General features: G+C 33.8%; 1 protein-coding gene across 1 annotated transcript in view; it reads left to right on the top strand.

Annotated features, from left to right (window-relative positions):
* Positions 1-3,935: 3,935 nt before the first annotated feature.
* The window catches only part of LOC110454239 (lachesin-like), a 218,478-nt gene continuing 199,613 nt past the window's right edge, over positions 3,936-22,800 (top strand). Inside the window, exon 1 of the mRNA XM_021503653.1 lies at positions 3,936-4,157. Within this exon, the coding sequence (XP_021359328.1) occupies positions 4,088-4,157 (70 nt within the window). The 5' untranslated portion in view covers positions 3,936-4,087. The remainder of the gene's footprint in view (positions 4,158-22,800) is intronic.

Here is a 22,800-nt window from a genome sequence, read left to right as displayed (position 1 = left end):
GTCACGTATTTGAGAGTTTGGTTATAAAATAGTATTGACTTGGGGTGTGCTCAAGTATACGCTACACTGATTCTGTTTTCACAATAACTGTACATATAAGTTTTTCTAGTGTGTTTATTCATATCTCTCAATCTCTCTTTAATTTAGAAGAAATAAGAGAGGCTGGCCTTATAATTGGTGTACCGTCACACCGTGCTTAATTAGACACATTTTGTCATACGTGGACAGCATCTTTAGGGGTCCCTAATATAAATGTGTTGTGATATTTATACTCTGTAAGAATATCTTGGAACAGACCATACACTGACGCTGACAGTGAGGAAATGAGTTTAATGCTTACATAATCGCTTGAAATAATTATGACATACGTAGGTTTAGAAATTCAACACACTAGGATTATTTTTGTCTCGCCTCTCCTCCAAAATGAAGGTTAATACAAGCAATCGATAACACGCAGATTAACCAAACATGTATTTAGGAAGCAGAAATATTTGCTTCGCCGAAGGGATATCTACCTTAAATCGTCACACCAAGCTCGAGTTATAGTGTTTTATGGCGTAATCAGCTTTAGACTATCTGTCGTACTTCGCTGTACATTCTTCCGCTGGTCTTACTGAAAGTTTAATGACCTCTCGGGTAACATAGAAAAAAAATATCAGCAGGCGTAAAGTAATATCTTAAATTGAATTATATATTTTTACTGTTCTTTCTTGTTAGAATCTAGAAAAAAATGTAATTCCCAAATTAAAGGTCACTTGGTGTGTATATTTGTCGATGTGTGCTTTCTATATCAGTGTTTTACGTAGAGTGATAGAATATATTACCTCTGTGTCCTGTTGACAGGACAATTGTAACATGAGAGTAAAAAAGTTAAAGTTTAGCACAAGACTTTTTGCCGATTGTGAAACATCAAAATTCTCATCCTGCGGGTTGATATTTCTCTGTGTGTATCACACAAGAGTATTGTTCTTTGAAACTTCCATATGAAAAAAACAGCAAAAAAGATGAAACGAATGCACGGCATTATTGTCAAGGGTGCATGATAAAAGCGATGACGCTGCCCTGGTAACGCTACAAGAAGAGATGAAAAGACGGCGACGTTTTCAGAATTATACTGCTTGTGAGCGGTCTTTCTCTAGGTAGGTAATACAGGTTAATCTTTTCTCTAGCAGAACCGGTTATGTACTTTTGAAGTGTGGGATAATATGTGGTTCATGGCCATGAGTATATACTAGTATGTATCTTGTAACACATTCCTAATAGTGGGAAAGATATATTCTACCTGATGGTGCAAAATTCGGTATCAGAACCTAAGCCGATGTTCTGGCATCAAAAACGTATCCCGATTGGGTGTTCCACATAGGTCACGTGCATTTTTTCATACGCAGGGGCGGGAGAAATAACTGTAACACATGTTATCACAAATATGGAAATAGAAAAAAATAAAAATATTTTAATGATAAATAAGTAATAAGTAATAAGTCAAAAACCCTGGCCAAATTTAAGAGAGACATGGAAACTCATGTTTTCACGTCTGCATTTTAGGCTCTTTGCGAAGACGTCATGTACATACCATCTTTTATTTATTCATTTATATGCATATTGAGATGATTATCTTCTTGCTTAATGGTGATTGTAAGCCTTTTTTGTTTAACAAGTATAACTAATACTATTATCTATACGTGGTAAAGCACTAAAGAATCATTTTATAAATTATATATTATTATTAAATTGTGTTTGACTGTTTGACGGCAGTCAAAATCTATGCAGTATTTTACTGCGAGAAAAAGTTTTCATATCACCCAATTCAACTCCTGGTGGTTGAATATAATCTAATGTCTTGTGAAAGCCCCCAGTATGTATCTTTCCCTTATGTAAGGTAGCTAACACTCGAGAATGCTAGAGAGATGGGAGTCATTAGCAGTCTATAGGAGTTTAATATATCTACTATTGAAGTTTGAGCTTAGTATCTTGCTTTTTGTGTTCCCAGTAATTATTGGCACTGTTTCCAAAGATATCTCTGTTATGTTCTTTGTGGCGATAATTATATTGCTATTTTCATGGAAAAAGGTTAAACTGGATACTTATTTGAACCCCCCCCCCCCAAAAAAAAACCTGTCCAAAACGAAAAAAATATGATACATTTTTGTGATATTCTAGGTGACTTATTATTGGTTGTTTCTATTGTTGAGCACTTTTAAAATGCAAAATCAGCCTCAACAATTATCTAGTTTCTCTGGCACCAGAGGGACCATGTCATGGAAAGATTTCAGGTGATTTTATGCGAACGGTCCATATTTTATCTCATTCCAACATTTGCATAATCCCTCGAGAGTCAAACAAAAAAATTAAATTGAATAAACTCTCACAAGCGATTTATCAATCTTGGTTACAATAGAGACAATAAAACAGATTTTAGGTTCTATTTGTGCTGTAGAGTAAACGGTTGGTTCATTCGTCTGTAGCAGTACAGAAAAGGTATCACAGTTTTGACATAGGAAACCAGCACGCGCAAACATGGCGTCTACGTTGATATAGTTATAATGGAACATCGTACCTGCATTATTGGTTCGCCTGAAATCATAATGAATTAATATCAAATATTATGATGGCGTTAGATTGGACGACGACCTTCTAAGATTATGACAGGAAGAGGCTATGAAAATATGCTACAGATTACTCTAAAGACAAAATGCAATTTAAATAATTTGTAATCTCGAGAAGAACACATCAAAAACCTTGGATATTGTGTATTAACGCCGTAAAAACAAGATATTGATACTCAATTTCGGTGTCCATGTCTACCGCATGCTGTGTCAGACAATCTCATCGCGTGGAAAGATATTTGGCGTTCGGGTTCTTTGTATATACATAGAAATATGTACCTCCTGTCAGGCGGACCGAAATGGGGTTATAACCTGTTAGCAAATATACGCAATGAAACGTATAGATACGTTACTCTTGGGAGTAAAGCTGTGTGGTAGACATAAACAGGTACTGTTAGACACTCATACACGTCCGTAACTTGTCGGCAATAGCTCCGGTCAATTTCGCCATTCCCAAAACACTAGTGTAAGAAACAAGAGCTTGACCAAATATCCGGAAACCGAATAGCCTTATTGCCATCTAAGCTGGCAGTAAACACTAGACCCGATTCAGTCTAGCACACTTCCGAGAGAAAATGACCAAGATTGTAAGATAAAATTCACCTTTATTTGTTTTGTTAGGGGTTTCTTTATAGCGCGTTCATTTACTCGTGATGTCCAGGATAGAACACTAGATATACAAATGCAATTTCCAAATTATATTTTGCTCTTTAAATGCCATTGGAGATGAATCGTGGAGTTTCGATAGTGCGGTATCATAAACATCTCCTGTGTGCCATTTCGGTAATGAATTCCGAACAACAACTGACATAGGGTCCCGTCGGGTCCCTACCAAGCCTGTAAGAATCGCGCTCGCGTTCTAGCGTTATTGGTCGATTCGCTCAATGGTATTGCTACTCTTGGAGTCGTTTGATAACTAGTTTATACCCATTTCATATCCTGGCAAACTAACAGTGGTAATTAAAAAGGTAATTGATTACCACTAAAGGCAAGAAAATTCCTGAGAAAGACATGTTGAATCCAATATCTAAAATGGATTGTGATTGGTTTTTAACATAAGACAATGCACCTGATTGGTCGGTAAGTTTTATAGAATTATCAAAACTATTGACCTGTCTATACAAACGAAAAGCGGATAAGCTAATTAAACTGCTGTGTCTGAGACGATTGTTTGTAACAGACTGATGTAACTCACCAAAGGTAGCACATTCATGTCTGAAGCAAGTGCCAAGTCGGAATATTCATCATGCAAGGACCCAGGAAACTATTTCTCTCGCAATCATCTGAAATTGGACAAGTAGTCACATCAAGAGCTTGCTTATAAGTACACCCCATGCCTCTGTAAAGCACACTGTTTATTGGTGGCAGCGCACTAACACACTTAACTTCATACCAACGCAATTACTTCATGGAACTTATCTAAATTTATGTTGGTTTTACCAGTTGGATGTAAATGTATGTTTTAATCGTTGAAAACGGAAATGGAGCTGCATAAAGAACAAGGGAATTTGATTATATTCATGATGTATCTGGCTGCTCACTTCCATTCAGGTAAGTCGCAATTTTACTTATTAGTTTAGTTTCTTTATTTAAAATTTATTTGCATGTTAATTTTTCCAATATTGTATCAAACATGATTTTCGAGATGTTTATTGCAGCTGTGTAAAAGATCTGTCTGAACTTATTTTGAGTGCCCATAGAGTCTGATTACATTCGTTGTTATAAATAAAATATTGCCTTAGCCGACTGTGTTTGGGTTCGCTAAGGAATTTTTCTACCTCAAGGAATGAAAATATAGCGCAATTTTTTTTTAACATTTTATAATCTTTAAATGATCTCCATCTTGCAGTTATAGCATGGGCTATAACTGGCTGTGATTTGGAACTGATTTGTTAAAGAAAACTTTGTCCCAGTATGTACTTAAGTTTGCAATAGAAATTTCCACTTCACACCTCAACAATACAATTGAAACATAAGTATAAGCTATTTTCTATCTATATTTACTAGGCCTGTCAATGAGCGATAGTAGCTGTTATAATATGGATTATAGGTTGCAGTGATTGGAACTTATTTGTTACAAGAAAACTTGTGTTCCACTGTTGAAAGTTGAAGATAGTCTGGAAAGCAGATCAGTAAAACAGGTTTTCCGAATAGAACTATTTTAATTGTTTTTAAAATACACATTCTGGAAGGGTTTTGTTAACTAAATTTTCCGGTGTGGATCAATTGTTTAAACTGACATATAAAACCCCATCTAGTATGGTATCATTTTTCAAATCATATTGAAATTGATTTGGAAATAACTGCTTTTTCGAGTGTTATTTTATACAGCACTTTTGTACTGTTATGACATGAAACATATCTCAAATTTTTATATCTCTCGGAATGTCAACTCGACACATTGGGTGGTTTTGATAACATAATATGAATATGAAGTTCATTTATAAATAATAAAGCTGGAGTTTAGAAACAATTCTAAACCACAAAACTCGTTCAGACAAACTTCAGCAAGGATAAAACAACATCAAAACTCGACCCGGGGATATAGAAAGAATTCGAAAAATATAGATACGCTTATGTCATGTTTTAAATAATTTTGAAGGTTTTGAATAACAACTATTAAAGAAAAAAAAGGAGCAAATCGAAAATAGATATTGATATTTCATAGGAAGACAAATAAGACGAATCAGTGAAAAAGTACGTTGGCTGACCAATTTTGACCCATAAAAGTAAAACCTAATAAATATTAATAAATTATAAATATTAATCAATGATTTACATTTTGCCCATGGCTTTATATTTTCATGTATGGCAAATATATATAATTATCATTTCTATAAAACCTAACGACACAACATAATCAAACCTGTTTTAAAACTTATTTGATTATGGCATTCTACTATTTGTAAATTATTTAACATTTTCAAAATTTTATTTGAAATATCGAAGCTGAGTACACTTTTACATTGTCATAGCTAGTCACATTTACTTCAAACTTCCCTGTTTTCATTTGACATTAAGAATAGAGTGAAAGAATTAATTATAAAAACACATTTATTTTGTCGATGGCATTTTTTTTTTTACCTCCTAAACGATGGACGCCATCGATTTGAAACGACAAAGTAGCAATGAATACGCGTTAAGGGATTTACTATGGTTATAGCATAAATAGACAGACATTTACTAATGAAAAATTATCACAGAAATGAGGCTCGTATTTCATCATCCGTCCAGGTATCTTTTCACTTAAGTAACAACGAAATGTGTTCGAATTACAACTATTAATGATAATTTGTAGCATTTTAAACGAACATATCGGTGTGATGTATTGCCAACAGTTCAAATACTCATTAAGATTGCTGTGTATATCATAACATATTCTTGCTAGCTTTCATTCTCATAATTGCCAAGTGACGCCTACCCCTGCTTTATACAAATACCATCCTTACATAATTGATATGGCATTTTGCCTAATTGATTCAGTGGTAATTGATCTACCGACAAAACGGCATGTTATACATGGTCACCGCCGGCATGTGTTATATTTACAACCCACTATGATGTGAATCATAAACTCACTTTATTACATAATCTAGCTCTTGTTGACACACTGGTTTATATTTTCATTTAAACAATTTATGCTTTTCAAAAAAACCCAGCAATACGTAAGGGGCGAAAGACATTTTTTAAAGATTGATCTATCGCGGCATTTCACAGAAAAAAAGAGTATAATATCTGTACCATGTCATGGTAACACTGTTACAACTAGTTATATCCCCTCCTGAATAATGGCGTTGGACTTGTCATTCTTTGATAAATGTTTCACGGTTAATGAATAATTCAGTCAACAAAGTTCCCCATTGTGTATTTATCACTTTTCTACTCTAGCCAAGTTTTGAATTAAACGATATGACTATTTCAGTAGTAGCCTATGGAAGATAATAAGTACCCTTTGTACTTATTCGCCTCTTCCCTATGTCGCCAAAAAATTATATCGAAATAGCGTTTTCTTGTCTTAAACGGTGATTTGTTGCTCGAACATCCATGGTGTATGTACTAAGTTGAAACGGAAGGTAAATCTGAAAAGCGACGTTCTAAGTTCCTAATTTGAACGTTTTCTGCAGTTCGCAACTCTTTGGTTAATACGGCGCTCTTGCGTGATAAACAAACGCCATCATTTATTTAAGTAAATGTCGTTTTTTGCTCCTCCGCTGACAGTCACTGAACTAGCTGCAGTTATGGGGCCATCATTGTAGTTATACATTATATATATGGTAGGTAGATGACTAGTGTTGATAAAAAAATTAGTTAAGGCAATATGTACATTTGTCATACTATTACAACTAGGTGAAAAATGTCATTTTATTGTGGTAAATTGTATGGTGTTACCTGTTTTGCTGTCAATGTTTAAATTCAACCTAATTAAACGTCATGTTTTAACGACAACCAAGCGAAAAGGTGACTTAAAAACTGCGAAAACGCAAAACAAAAAAAAACACAAAAATTCGAAGCATTGACTTACGCTTGTTCACTTTTCTGCCCCCTTTTACGAAAAAAACTGTTTGGCCCTCATCAGCCACCATAGTAACTAGATATAGACGACGCTGTCAAGGGTTGTCAGGTTGATAAAACAATCACCTGACAGTCACGTTTCACATTAACTTGTGGGTAATGTATACTAAGTGTAAACAGCGACTAATTACAGAAACAGGCATCAGATCAATTATCATCAAAGTGCAAAATTTAAACTATTAATTAAAATAATCCCCTTTGAAGTTCGATTTGAAAATTAGAAAGGCTGGTTATCGACGTTTAATGACGCTAACTAACACACTGTATTGATCACTTACAATTCCCATTAGTTGCACTTTCACAGCAATCCTGCTATACGTATTTGCTTGCAGGCGTTCTACTTCAGCTGTAATTATTTCTGAATGAGTGTTAATACAGCAACGGTGAAGGTAGATGTAGCACTGTTTGCATTGTTCACCCAATACATGAGGTTTAGTGATTGGTTTCTGTGCACTAGGAAGTGTTCACAGCATACAGCACTCTACATCGTTATCAAAGTAAATAAATTATAAATAATACTTCCTGTACAAATGTCGAATCAAAGTGAAAACAAATGGCGATAGTCAAACAGTATTAAGAACGTATTTGAAGATTTCTTAGGTTGTTTATTCCTAATAATATTTGTCGCATTCAAATACGAGTGGCAGACAAGATATCAACTCGTGACACAGTAAATGACATTTCGTCACGAGTAGATATTTGTTTGTTTACTTTATCTTCATCATTTGTACCAGGGTAATATGTGGTAAGAATAATGCATATATGTCAAATGGTAAGACAGTTTCTTTTGAGTATTATCTTATTTAACTATATTTTCTTAGAATCCACGGGGTTCATTATAAAGGAATTCGACTTCAAGTGCTGCAATAAACTGCGATATAATATCACCTCACACCGCTTATGAGTCCGTTATTATGCCTCTGTCTCTAAGGACACCTTACTTTTGCGCACGACTTTGTTCCATAACATCTGGAATCCTGATCTACCAAGCAATTCTTCCGACTTCTGTTATTCCCTTGGCGTTTATATCAACTGCCACAGCTCATTTCTCTGTGGTACCGCCATGGGAGTTCATATTACACAATTTGTAAATATCACTAATCACGATCTTGTTATATTGTTATAATCTCTTATTACCTATCATTTTTGACGATTCTTGTTTTACCTTTGAATCTTTAACCATTAAGCATTACCTACGACTCTTGTGTTTTATGGGATCTTGTGTACCAAGAACTGTACACGACATGCATTATATTAAGATCTTATATCACAAAGGACTGCTCACGTCACCCATATAAATTCGGGGTCTTTGATAAGCAAACACTACTCACAAATCTAGTATTATCGCTGGATCTTACATCCTCATGTATTGCTCACGACACACGTTTTACCTCCGAATTGTTTACCACAAAAAATTACTCACGAATCCTGTATCCTGTTTTATCAACAAGCTATACTTATGAATCTTGTATTATCTCAGTATCTTTTATTATATCACCAAACATTGCTAACGAATCATGTAGTATATTAGGATCTTATATCACAAAATATTGCTAACGAATTTTGTTTTATCTTAGAATCTTAAATGACCAAATATTTCTCACGAACCCTGTATTATCTTAGGATCTTATATAACCAAACATTGTTCACGAATCCTGTATCATTTTAGGATTTTATATCAACAAGCAATACTTATGGATCTTGTATTATCTTAGTATATTTTATTATATCACCAAACATTGCTCACGGATCCTGTATTAACTTAGGATTTTATATCACAATATATTGCTCACGAATCCTGTATTATCTTAGGATTTTATACCACAAAACATTGCTTACGAATTCTGTATTATCTGAGGGTTCTTATATCACAAAACATTGCTCACGAATCCTGTATTATTTTGCGATCTTAAATGACCAAATATTGCTCAGGAATTTTGCTAAGATTTTATCTTACCATGCATTTATCACGAAGTTTGTATTTTCTTAGGATCTTATAAAACCAAGCATTTATCATAGCATGAATCCTGGATCACGAATATCACCAAGCGTTGTGTATGACTCTTGTAGTACGTTGGGAACAATAACTCACCAATCACTAGTCAATAGTCTGTTGTATCACCCTGGGATTCCATATCGTCTATTTTTCACTGCTGACGACTTTATTGCATCACGATCCAACAGCTCCATTACATGTCTGATAGCGTTATCTTAATTTATGAAATAAATGGCAATAAGGAATGAACAGTAATAGAAATGACTACCATAGGTAAATCTAAATCGAGCTGTACGTGCGGGTTGTGTCAGTTACCTAAGTTTTTCAACAGACAAATATACAGTGACAGAAGACATGTTTAAATGTAGTGCACACTTAGTACGGGGTATAGAAACAAGTTGTAACTAAGGGTAAGGGCATATGACGTCATATTAACAATGTACAGGGTAATTTTAAAATCTAGAACCAATTATTTCATATCTGCAAAACAAATCCTTATTATTTGTCTTTCAAAAGGATCGATCTAATCACATTTATTAATTTTGAATCAAGGGATCATTTAGTTATTCCTTTCAATTTAGTAATATGAAACTTTCAAATTTTATTTATGATTTATCTTGCACATCCTTCCCCTGTTTTAATCCATCTAGTTTTTATATTTTAGCAGTGGGAATATTTTAGTTATTTAGTTAATTATCTAGAAGGACGCATGCATTTTCAAATGAATGTTCATGGCAAAAATCTTCATTTTCCGTAACAGCTTGGTATAATACCGTATTAAATTGTTTCTCGGAGTATTTGTGGTACTGCAGAATAATTCTTTTAATATCGTTTCCAATTTATTATCAATCCACAAAAGACTACATGTAAGCAAAATCAGTTAGGCTGCTTTTTTTCCAATATTAAAATTATTTAAGTTAAGATACATGATAACATCACGAGATTGAAATACAATACAGTACATGTTTGCATGGAAGTCTAGCCATTTCTTTGCTGAAAGGCTTAAAAGATACATAAGAATAGTTCAGACAATCCCTTTCCTAAGAAATGGCATTATTGTAATAAATTTGAGTTGCAACAAGGTGAAACTAGCCATGTTATGATCAATATCCCACAGAAATACAGAAAACAATATTTTATGGGTGTTTCCAGAATTGTAATTTGTGGAATAAGATATATTGTCCATTGAAGGCAGAGGTGGTGGATTTGTAGAACAAATCAGCCAATATTTTCTGTCATAATAAGGAATATGGATGTAAAAATAACGTAGTTTGAAAGCTATTGTAACCCAACAAATCTAATTGTGTGTCTCATAACGTAATATAATTGGATTGCCATTCCGTACTGAGAGGCAGTGGGTCAGAGGATACTTCTTATGGATGTAATTTTTATTATGAATTTAAAATTGTCTCGGTACGTGTATCTTTTACTAATAAAGGGTCAGAGTGGATTGAGGTTTCCAATATCGGGCATTATCCTTAGAGAAATTGCACCTGTTTTTTTCCCTTTTGCATTTTCAAACCCAACTATGCCAACAATTACGGTGTTTTTTCTGAGCCAAGCATAAGACAATTTTGTTAGGGTGTAGGTGTTGATGTTGTTCAAAACAGCTGAGGCCGAAGGCGACCTCGGCCTTACAATGTGATGTTTGTTACATACGCAGGCGGACGTTACGGAATCAAAATGGACGGTAAATTAAATTTCAAATGGAAATTCATTGTCAGCTTGACGGGTCAGTGCTATAAAATATCGATATTGAAAAAGGCGTTGTGACAAATGTGTGTGGCCTTTTATAGTTGGTATGTACTGCACTATTTATACAAAATACAGTTAGAAACATCTTGAGGTGTCTCGAAACCTTTTAGTTAACAAATAAAGGTGTGTCTATTTGAATACATGCTAACCATTTTTATTAAAAAAGCTTAAAAACTGAAAATATAAACATAGTTGAGTCGGTTAAAAAGCTGATGATGCGTTAGAGTTCCAAGTGTCTGTGTATTATCTGGGCCAGCCATGGAGACCTTACGTCACCATTACCGGCCAGCACTCTGTAATGGCAAAGAACTTAATAAAGATTACTAGCCTAATTCTGTCTAATAGTGTTATCTTACGACGTCGAAGCCTAGCTGCTTTCCTTTTTTTCAAGGCTTTTTTTGAATTTCGTTTTAGAATACCACTAGGACTTTTGTTGGTTTCGGCTTAAAACTAAAGGATAAGTATTGGGAAGAAACAAGCCTACAAAAAAAAAAAAGGAAAAAAATAGAAAAAAGAAAAAAACAAGAAAAAAAAAAAAAGAAAGATAAAAGCAAATAAAAGAAAAAAGAAATTATCTATGCTCGTTAACAGTGTAAATATAGGCTGGTGGTTGATTAGTGTCATTTAAGTCGTTTTCTGCTGGTCTTCAGGCTCCCACTAAGCAAAGGTCCCGGAGGTACTTGTATTGATGCATACCAGGATGTAATGTGACACACATCATTTACTGCTGTCTTTTTGGCGTGTATGTTATACAAGTGTATACACAGCGACGTTTGATAATGGTGTACATAGATAAATATATTCATTATTTCTTATTATTTATATAATATGTTAACATAGTAACAACATGGGTCTTGTCGGATTACAAATTGACGAATATGAAATTCGATAAAGGACAAAGATCGGAACGGAAGCATCCGCAACAAAAAATACATCAGAATCCACGAAAGTACGTATGTAGCCAGCGATTTAAGACGCATTCAAAATTACAAATAAACCCAACAAAGTTATAACAAATATTAAAGAATATAGGTCAACAACAATCTAAGCCTGGTTAAAACAATGAATACAAATCAATAACATATTAAATCTTGAACTTAGGAAACATAAATAAAAATAACCAGGATGACCAAGAAGCAATGTGCTTTTTTGTCATACCCATCAGCGGAATGCTAACATTTCAATAGTTTTATTGTTTCTCATTTGCACTAGGAATGTGATTCATATGATATCCAAACGGATTTGTTTTGACTAAGGAATGGAAGGTGAGTTATCACGTTGCATACATTTAAACCTTCAACCATCTAAAGGAATGTTGAAAGAGACATCAATTAATAAAGGGACTTATCGGGATAAAGAACAAACTGAAAACAGCTTAAGTAAATAAATACAAACATTTCATTGTTGCCCATATTTGAAGGAAACGCTAATATAATGCTATAATAATATATTAAAATAAATAAAATGACAGAAAACTGCTTCTTTCGACGAAATAATATACACTTTACAGGTGGAAATATACAACGCTAGCTCTTCTGAAACATCTGGTCTTATACTTACAATTTTCATTTTCATTTTCATTTTCAGTATCATTGTAAAGTTTCCTATGTTCAGTTTTGTCCTAAATTAATCGACTTCGAATACATTTTTGTTATTATCTTTTTTTTTTTGTTTATGACTTTTTTGCCGAATGTTGACTTTTGCTGTTTGTAATACGAAAATTGACCTGCAACCGTAGTACTTCATGAAATAAATATTTTGCGAAAAATGTCTTCAGCAGAAATAAAGACACTAGAACATCACAGATTAACGGATAATGCTGTTTAACAGCAGACAATAGACAAAGCTTATAACAAAGTCTAACACAGGTTTTATGAGGTAAATTCTGATATTAAGTATGAAATGAGTCGGACTTAAGCCCATCGGGAAAACGACAAGTTGTGGTATGTTAATTATGCAACAGAATTATGACATAAGCGTCATTTTACGAGCAAACGTCCTCTCGCATTATATTCTATACCGTAGAGGTAATCTCCGAGGGCGACAGTTTTGGTACTTAACGGAAACATGAGGGCCAGATTCTCCAGACGCCGTATTAACTCTATGACACATTTTATGGGTACGAAGGTCCACGTTAAACCGCCCCATAATACCTTTTCTCAGTTATTTTCTACCATTTTATCTACTCCACCCTTGAATAGTCGTATCTTGTCCCCTGAGAATCTCGCCAAGGCTTTCTCTACTCAGCAGCTTGAGTCGATACAAAAAACATAGCTATACAGACAACAAAAATGTGTCACAATTAAAATAAAATGACTATCCGACCTCATAAAAACGTTGATGGCTGTTTGATAAACTTGTGTTCTCTCTGTGGTAATTAAACAACAAGTTCTGTATATCATCTGAACTTTAGAGTTATCTCCCTCAGGGTTCCGGTACACTAATGAAAGGCAGATATATGCGAAATTATACCGACATTGTTACATTTGTTCTCTAATCATACAAACATTTTTTTTAGTAAAAGACCAAATGTCAATCCGATAATTAACATTTTAATAAGACAAATATTTTGTTTCCTTGGGTCGATATATTGTCTATTTGTATATATTTACATTTGCACGGCATTGTCACTATAAAGGCTATCTAAAAGATGTGTCGTTGATGGGACTTTGATACCATGCACCACGAAACGTAAGTCTTAACGTATTAACACAACATCGACCGGAACTACAGTATCCAATGTAAACAGACATGACGGCTGCTGAAATATCGCTCGGCATTGTGAGACTTGACAATGTAATTGTAATTGTGTAAAATAATAAAAAAAAGAGAAAATATTAAAAAAAGATATACTTTTATTAAAGCAAAAACAAGACCCAGGTCTGCAATATCGTACAAAATGCACATCGGTTTAAATAACCAATGCCGGCAATGGAAACAATTTAACGCTTATGTTATTTATCAGAAATATCGTCTGAATGACTGATCCACAGGGGTTCGTTACAAATGTCTGAAATACACATATGTTATAGACCGACTGATATGAGTCACAGCACACATAAACATACAAAAGACATATGTGTATTTAATACATCTGTCGCAAAATCTCTCACTTCAAACGCTATCAGTATCAAGCGTCTTTTAACCATGGTTTCCTCAGTTTCTGACGACATGTCAAATAACGAGGCTGTTATAGAATCTACCCACTGTAGTCAGGTTCCCCTAACAATCAACAAATAAATTCACGCCTGTAATCTTTTTTCTCACCTCATTCCACTTCCAAGAATAACTCCTTGTGGAGGGCAAGGTCGGATTCCGGTGTTCACTTTATTTATCCATGGGCGAAATTTGTCAAAATCTTACTTTCAGCTCAGATTTCTATTATTAAACTAAAACCACCCTATAGATAGATCATACGCAATTGTATTGATACTGAATGGTGGAATAAAATTAAAGTGTTTGTCAAAATTTCAAAGTACTACTTTGTTTGCCAGCTTTCTATTGATGAACTAAAATCACCCTATAGACATATAATACGCAATTGTATTGATACTGAATGGTGGAATAAAATTAAAGTGTTTGTTAATATTTCAACGTACTCCTTTGTTTGACAATCAGCACGCGACAACACGCTGTTCCAACTATTAAATGAATTTGTCTTGACTGTCGATAAGGCGGGATTTTAAATTTTGAATATAAATTGTAAGTTAAAAAAGAACATAAAAGGCGGAGAAAACGTAAATATATGTATTAAACAGTTTTTTTTTTATGGTATGTATGATCTATTTGAATGACACAGCTTTGCAAGTAAACAAATCATAATACGCGAACAGTTCAATGCTTAAATAACGTTTTGGTTCTGTTATGACATAGACACTACTACCTTGCAACATTCTGAGATCAGTATCTTTACGTGTTACGTGACAACTCCTGTCATCACCCGTAAAAACCACCTGCTAATTATCTGTGAATTCACTCATATGTGCCTCTGTAGGGCTTCTATTTTTTGCTACATCAGTTGCAATTTGTTTACTGCTGAGGTTAATACATACAGTCAGAGGCTGCGTTTTTGAATTCGAGATTGAACCTTTCGCGAAAAGTACGAAAAAACACTCGCGCGAAATTTGCCCGCTTTAGAGTAATAAAGGGGTTTTATGCAACTCAATTTCTGGTGAAGCAGTAGTTAAGTCCAATTTTGATTTCCACTGGTTTGGCCCTTAGCATCAAGGATTTGTCCTAGAAATACGAAACAGCTGTATGGTGCAGTTTAATTAATTTTGGCATATCATATATACATGGATTACCAATTTTCATACAATTATCTTTCAATAATCCACATCAGAGAGTTTATCAATCTCTTATAATATAGGTCAGCTCTTTTATCAATTGTTTATAATATAGGTCAGAGAGTTTATCAATATGTTATAATATAGATCAGATATTTTATCAATCTGTTATACTATAGGTCAGATCTTTTATCAATCGTTTATAATATAGGTCAGATATTTTATCAATCGTTTATAAAATAGGTCAGATATTTTATCGATCGTTTATAATATAGGTCAGATATTTTATCGATCGTTTATAATATAGGTCAAGGAGTTTATCAATCGTTTATAATGTAGGTCAGATCTTTTATCAATCGTTTATATTATAGTACAGAGAGTTATTCAATCTTTTATATTATAGTTCAGAGAGTTATTCAATCTTTTATAATCAAATTAGGGTATTTTATCACTCGTTTATATCAAAGTACAGAGAGTTATTCAATCTTTTATGATACAAGTAAGATCTTTTTATCAATCGTTTATAATTTAGGTCAGAGAGTGTATTAAACTTATAATCCAGGTCAGTTCATTTATCAATCGTTTATAAATTAGGACAGATAATTTAACAATAGGTTAAAATCCAGGTCAGATGTTTTATCAATCGTTTATATTAAAGTTCAGAGAGTTTGTTAATTTTTTATAATAAAAGTTAGAGAATTTATCGATCTTTTATAATATAGGTCAGAGAGTTTACCCTTCTTTTAAAATATAGGTCAGAGAGTTAATTGATAATCTTTTATGATCCAGGTAGGGTCTTTTATCGATCGTTTATGAAATAGGTCAGGGAGTTTATCATCCTTTATAATCCAGGTCTGATAATTTGTCAATCGACTGAAGTCCAGGTTAGGGAGTTAATCAACATGACTTTAATCTACGTAAGAAAATGTATCAATTCTACATAATCTATAAAGATAACTTATCAGTAATGTATAATCCAAGCTATATATTTTATATATAGGCTATGCTCATGGTTAAAAAAAACACACCAATATATCAATCCTTTATAATGTAGATCAGGTATTCTATCATTTTTCTATACATGTATGCAATTTAATTGTATATTTTTTTTTGTATCAAAAAATTAAAGATGACTTAATAATATAAATCTTTCTTTGTCTAGGTCAGATAGTTTATCAGTAATTTAGAATATAGGTTATATAGTTTATGAATCGTCTATGATATGGGTCAGAATGTTTATCAGTATATCAACCCTTTGCAATGTAGGTCAAGAACTTTATCATTATTTTTATTTATGTCTGTAAGTTTTGTTGCATTATTTTGTTTATTAAAACAAATCCTTAAAACGAATATTACTTTAAAACAGTGACACTGTTTTCTCTTTCTTCTTTTGAAAATTAACTCATTAATGTATTTACAGTAATGCGCGAGAAATGTTGTTAGGAGCATAGGAAAATGTAGAGGAGCTAAATAGTGACTTGTGAGATCGTTCATCTACGACAGCCATTCATTTAATATCTGTAAGCTATGTGAAATAATGCATGACAAAAACTAATTTAAAATCTTTAAAAAAAAAAAATGCAAATCATGCTTATCCATTGAAATATCGTTATAAGAATAGGCTATGTTCAGGTTCAAGGCTACTGTTCGAGAGCAGTTTGTCGAGTATGTTATCCCACGCAATAGAAAGCTGATGGATTTTAACAACCAAATTTGGTCTTTGTTTTCGGTATTCATAGCTCAGGAGGGTATTGATAAAATGTTCAAATGTTGAAGCAACGGAAAATTACATAGTTGATATGGTGAGCATGTCAAGTTTACTCCATATTTCAATATTTATCGGGTTTTCATTTCTGGATAAGGATAAATGTTTTGTATGCTCGAACACGGACTTGTAGAACTATGCTGAAAGTTAATTATCTTTATTTGAATTTCATTTGAATTTCTGAGGATTGATGGATGTCTAGAACATCGAGGCCTTCGAGAGGGAGGAAATAATATCCCACAAATTCAGTTAATGTTTCTGTGGTAAAAATATCAATTTTATTTTAAAATGTTTAGAAATATGTTACATTCAATAAAAACATTAATCATAAATATACGTCACTGAAGTATCTGGAATCAATGTTTTGACCTTCTCCTATAAAGCCCTTCTCCACTGATGTCTCATGTTATTAAATCAAACTCCGATCAATATATTTTATATAACAAATAATTCTGCTCAGTAAGATTGTATTTAAAGATGTCAATTTCAATTTCAATCAGACGAGTAGAAGCAAACACGTGATCTAAAAGTGTGTTGTATTTTGTCTACTCCATTGACTAGACGGGGAAATCGTTTGATGTCTTTTTGTTTTGTGTCATTGATTCTATAAATACATAAAGGGTATTTTTGGAACAATGCATTAGACAATTTTCAAAATTTGTAAACGTCTACTCACAAAAATATAACACAAGTGCGATGTCAATTACTGTATACCCAAAAAAAATCATCAAAGTTTTCTCAGCGGTCATACCAAGTTTTCCGAAAGTAAAACTGATAACCAAATAAATGGTACAATGTAGGGCATGTTGTACCCAAGTGTTTTAAGATACATGTACCTTGTAACTAGCTATAGGTTTAATTGTATATTTCCATGTAGAAACGACTAGAACAACAGGACTAATGGTACATGACAGCCTTCCCCTGCATATGGTAAGACCCAAATCTAAAATGCAGAACGTTATGATATAGTCATATTAGATAGTCCAAACTAGTACTGCTAAAAAGGTTTAACACATATTTCCCCGACATTTAACCAGGGATCCTTGGTTAAGTGGCTTCATAAGAAACATTTCAAAAGAAAGAGGACAACAGTTCCCCCCCCCCCTTTTTTCTACAAACGGGGTAAACAATATTTTTATTTAATGCAATTCAAAACCCATAATAAATAAACAAATAATATATAGTTGTTCATTTAGGCTTTTGGATCCTTGTTGTTCTGTTGTCACTTTCCGAGTTCTCGGTTTGAAGACGTGACATTAATTGGATATGACCTAGAGTTATATGGCGGGTGTCGTCGATGAAGACAACTATATTACGCTTACCCTCTAGGTACTCCTGGTCTTATTTTCCTCGAACTGTTTCAAGAGTCTCCATGTAAAATATTTCCTTTGTTGATTATTTGTCCATGTTTTAACGATTTTTAGCTCGAATAATGGTTTTGTTGACTTAAATATTCTCTCTCTCTCTTTGTGTTTCATTTATTAAAAATCGGGTCATGCTTTAATATTCCAAATACTGTTGCAGACAATGGGGGTTTCTTAAAAACTGTAGTGCAATGAAGATAGTAATATTTCATTTCCCCCTTCAGTTTTATGCATTCTACAAATATTTAAACATATGATTGACTTTAAAACAAAAAAATCATTGATGAAATCTGTAACCCGAATTATCGCAAAAATTGTCATTGCACGAAATCTGAAAAATTTACAGTATAGATTCTGTAACCAGCTACAGTTGTCGTCAACTCATGTATTTTGCACTCCAATAAATTCTGCTCATGTGGTAACATATTGTTATGTTTACTAGGCTTTTTTTGCTTTTCCTGACGGATAATTCATCTTCACTTATCCCAGTTATAAATGATATTCGACAAATTATTCATTGATCAGATTCAAAGCTTTCTGTGAACCTTCAGGTGTTTCATGAGTCGTCAGCGAGCGTAGTCAATCAAAATTTGACACATGATAACGTGCAAGCCACCGTTGCAACAGGAATGAGCAGGTAAACTGATAAAATGTTTCGAAAAAGAGGACAGCTGAGCAATTTTGGCCATGCATACTGTAGAAAGTTTTAATGAGGTACGAACATCAAGTTTTGTAACAGTATGATCCAAAGATAGGAGACTGTGTAGGAGGGAACTTAAACCATTACAACATCGACTCTCAATCTGGCAAACATCAGACGATCGAACCATGTTTTAATTATGCCAGAAATAATTAAAACTGTCAGCTTGACGACGAACAACAGATACACAATAAAGATATCGGGTAGTTATGCCTGGGAATTCTATATCGTATTACGTGAAAACAGCCACTTGACGAATCATATAGTGTTTAAAGCTTAAAAAATACCCTGTTTTTAGATCTTGTTGAAGGGCAGGTTGGAATAAAAAGTTAAATTTATTACTCCGTTGCCATGGTGAGTCAGAGAATTGGCTCCAGAAGTTTTCATTTTCTGATATTGGTCAAAACCGGAACATGTTTATAGGATGCTGCTCTCGACTTTTGGAGAAAATAATTACCGCCCAATAACAAACCAACATTTAGGTTATACGTTCGGCGACTGGTTACCATAACAACGCGGTGAATTGGCTATGCTGTTACAACAGTACACGAGTGACAACTGGTCTTGATAGACGACGAAATACCACGTTTCTGTGACGTAGGTGATTTTAGTTTTATCTACATTATCATAACCCGCTGAGATCCGGAACCCATTCCAGTTATCGGGTTTGAGAATTATGTGAAACTTGAAACCAACATTTTTATTCCATCACCTCACAAACATTATGAAGTTTTAATATTTTTCATTAAAATTTCGCGATTGGAACATATATTGCTACTTCCTGCTTTTTATTATAAATATTTTAGTATATTATGTTTAATGTCTCTCCGGGAAAAGTCATTTAGCAATATCAGAGAGTATTATGACGCCGCCGACACGTTGTCATGTCACATACAGCGATGTCTGAAATACTGTTCACCAGCAATAAACGTAGATCCAATATTGTTACGTATTATTAAATATTAATTTTAATTGATGTCGTACGCGTTTGATATTGACACAATTCGATAATAAAGTTACTTTATTGAAAAAAATCTTTGTCATATTTCCTGTTGTTTTCTGCACCTTTCCCCTTCTGCTCATCCTCGATGCTCCAGGGGTCATACTCTCCTACGGTCTTTGCAGCCGTGGAATATATTATGATAAAATCCAAGGCTCAGTGTGAGACACTTTATGAATGATACAAAAAACTAGTTTGATCCTTTGATGTACATCAAAAGATGGCAGCGTAACGGTAAAATTAACCATCTTTCAAGTCGGTTGTCGCTCTTTTGTAATCTTTAAAAGTCACGTATCAGCCTAGAGATTAGTCAGGTTTTTTGAGACCAATCAAATATTTTTTCGTCTTGACATATTCGATGGGTGCAGAGTGTGTTAGTGAGCGTAACCCCTAGAGTATCGTTGATGTCTTTTAATGTGTGTGTTTTTTTTACATGATTCGAAACACTTTTGACAAGGATATTCATTCTTTTGACCTGTAGCATGACCGACGAACCCTTAATGTACGAAAGGGCCTTATGATCCATATAATACTTTATTTGACTTTCTGCATCTTCAAACTACATAATGTAATAGGTGTTTCCTTAATCAGTATTTCTAGCGATTGTTATGTTCGCGTATACGATATTCGGATTTGTTTCATCAAAACCTATCTACGTTCATAAATATGCAAGAGTTTTGCCTCTGTATATCAACTCTTACGTCTTTCATGAAACATGACCTTTCATAAATTGTGCTCAACCTTGTTTAACATCTTTCGTCACTTTCATTGGCTAGAATCATGAGCTATGCCACGCGGTGATTCGAAGATTGGCGTTATTTAACTTATATTAGTTCTCCATCGTTACCGACTTTTATACTTTCATCCGTGATGTCGTACTGTAATGGGCGCTTCGAGTTTACGGGAGTTTCGCTTATACTAGCGAGCTCTTATAATTTATTCAGATAAAAAAACATCAAATATTATAAATAACCCATTTTAGGAATAGAGCTGTTAACATAGGTGGATGTTATTTGCATACCAATTGGTATACTTATTACCTAAAATATATTTCCTATGCGCGGTATTACTCATTTGTCAATGTCATTAAAAATTGTAGTAAAATGTAAAATTAATAATTCAAAAGTATAATAAAAACCGAAATTTGAACTCGGAATCAAAGATGTTAAGGAAAGCGATAGACAAGAGAAAAGTTTACTTAATGACCTTAACTGTCAATAATACCAAACCCGTACTGTTAATGATATCAAAATTTTACTTTCTACACACACAATGTACGTATTACTGTCATAGCCTGACAAAGGGACCAGTCGGTCTTGAAACGTTGCGACACGTTTAATTCGTACATTGTTTGTGTAGAAAGTAAAACTTTGATATCACATATTTCCAAACTGATGAATCTGTCTTCAGTTTCATTGGCGACACCCATCATGTAAGTCTGGATTAAATTCAAGTCATGTCACATTCTCAAATTACGAACGGGGTAGCGGCAAAGAAAAAATACACGGCGTACCTATATAAACACAATCAAGAAGGTCGATATACATATCGGAAAAGGAAATGGAATGTTTATCAATGGGATCATGATGACAACAACAAAACATTCATCAGAGTCAGATACGTTTGTTGTACATTCATATATCCAAGTGATTTCCCACGTTGTACGGTTACATTACACAAATCTCAGATACGTACGGACTTAAACAATAAGGTCTAGTTACATGCCATTTGAATGAGAAATCGCTGAATATTTAACGAATAACTCGTGGAATAATGTGAAAATAGATGACTCGCAAAATATATGATACAGTACATACAAGATTAGCAAAGACTGCTATTCATAAGAATATGAGGCTATTGAGTAAGTGCTATTTGTGTGTTACCCTTTGGTTTTAGCTTGAAGACACATGCTAAAAAGTAAAAATGTGTATACCCTTCTATTTCACCACATTCAGCAGGAATCATTGAAATGCGACATATAAATTACTGGCAATCGACAGCATGTTCCATCAATAAATAAAATATAGTTTTGACCATCAACAATGCATATATCCAACATGGTATTACTGTCAGTTTGATGTTTGCGTGGAGTAACGCCACAACAAATATAACTGACCCTAGTTGACCATAAAGGTGCTGGCATTTCGCCAGGCCATTCACGGACGGACAATATCTGCTGTATGTTGAGTTTGGGGGTCATTCGATAAAATCCACTCTACAGAGCATCACAGCACGACGGTTGTAGTAGGGCTTCAAAAGTCGAAGTTGCTAGTTCAGGTAATTGGATGTTATTTAGATAAAGTGAGTGCTAATCAATCAGTTGTTTAAGTATGTGTATATAATTATGTATGGTAGTGTACGTTGTGTGTGAAAGTATGTGATAGTATGTGAAAGTGTATAAGTATGTATGGTAGTGTACGGTGTGTGTGAACGTATGTGATAGTATGTGATAGTGTATAATTATGTTACGTAATGTACATTGTGTGTGAACTTATGTGATAGTATTTGATAGTGTATAAGTATGTATGGTAGTGTACGTTGTGTGTGAACGTATGTGATAGTGTATAATTATGTATGGTAGTGTACGTTGTGTGTGAAAGTATGTGATAGTATGTGAAAGTGTATAATTATGTATGGTAGTGTACGGTGTGTGTGAACGTATTTGATAGTATGTGATAGTGTATAATTATGTTACGTAATGTACATTGTGTGTGAACTTATGTGAAAGTATTTGATAGTGTATAAGTATGTATGGT

This window comes from Mizuhopecten yessoensis, unplaced genomic scaffold, assembly GCF_002113885.1.
Source record: "Mizuhopecten yessoensis strain PY_sf001 unplaced genomic scaffold, ASM211388v2 scaffold7725, whole genome shotgun sequence".
NCBI lineage: Eukaryota > Metazoa > Mollusca > Bivalvia > Pectinida > Pectinidae > Mizuhopecten > Mizuhopecten yessoensis.
The sequence above is the reverse complement of the archived record's forward strand: the minus strand, read 5'-3'. Positions and strand labels throughout refer to the sequence as shown.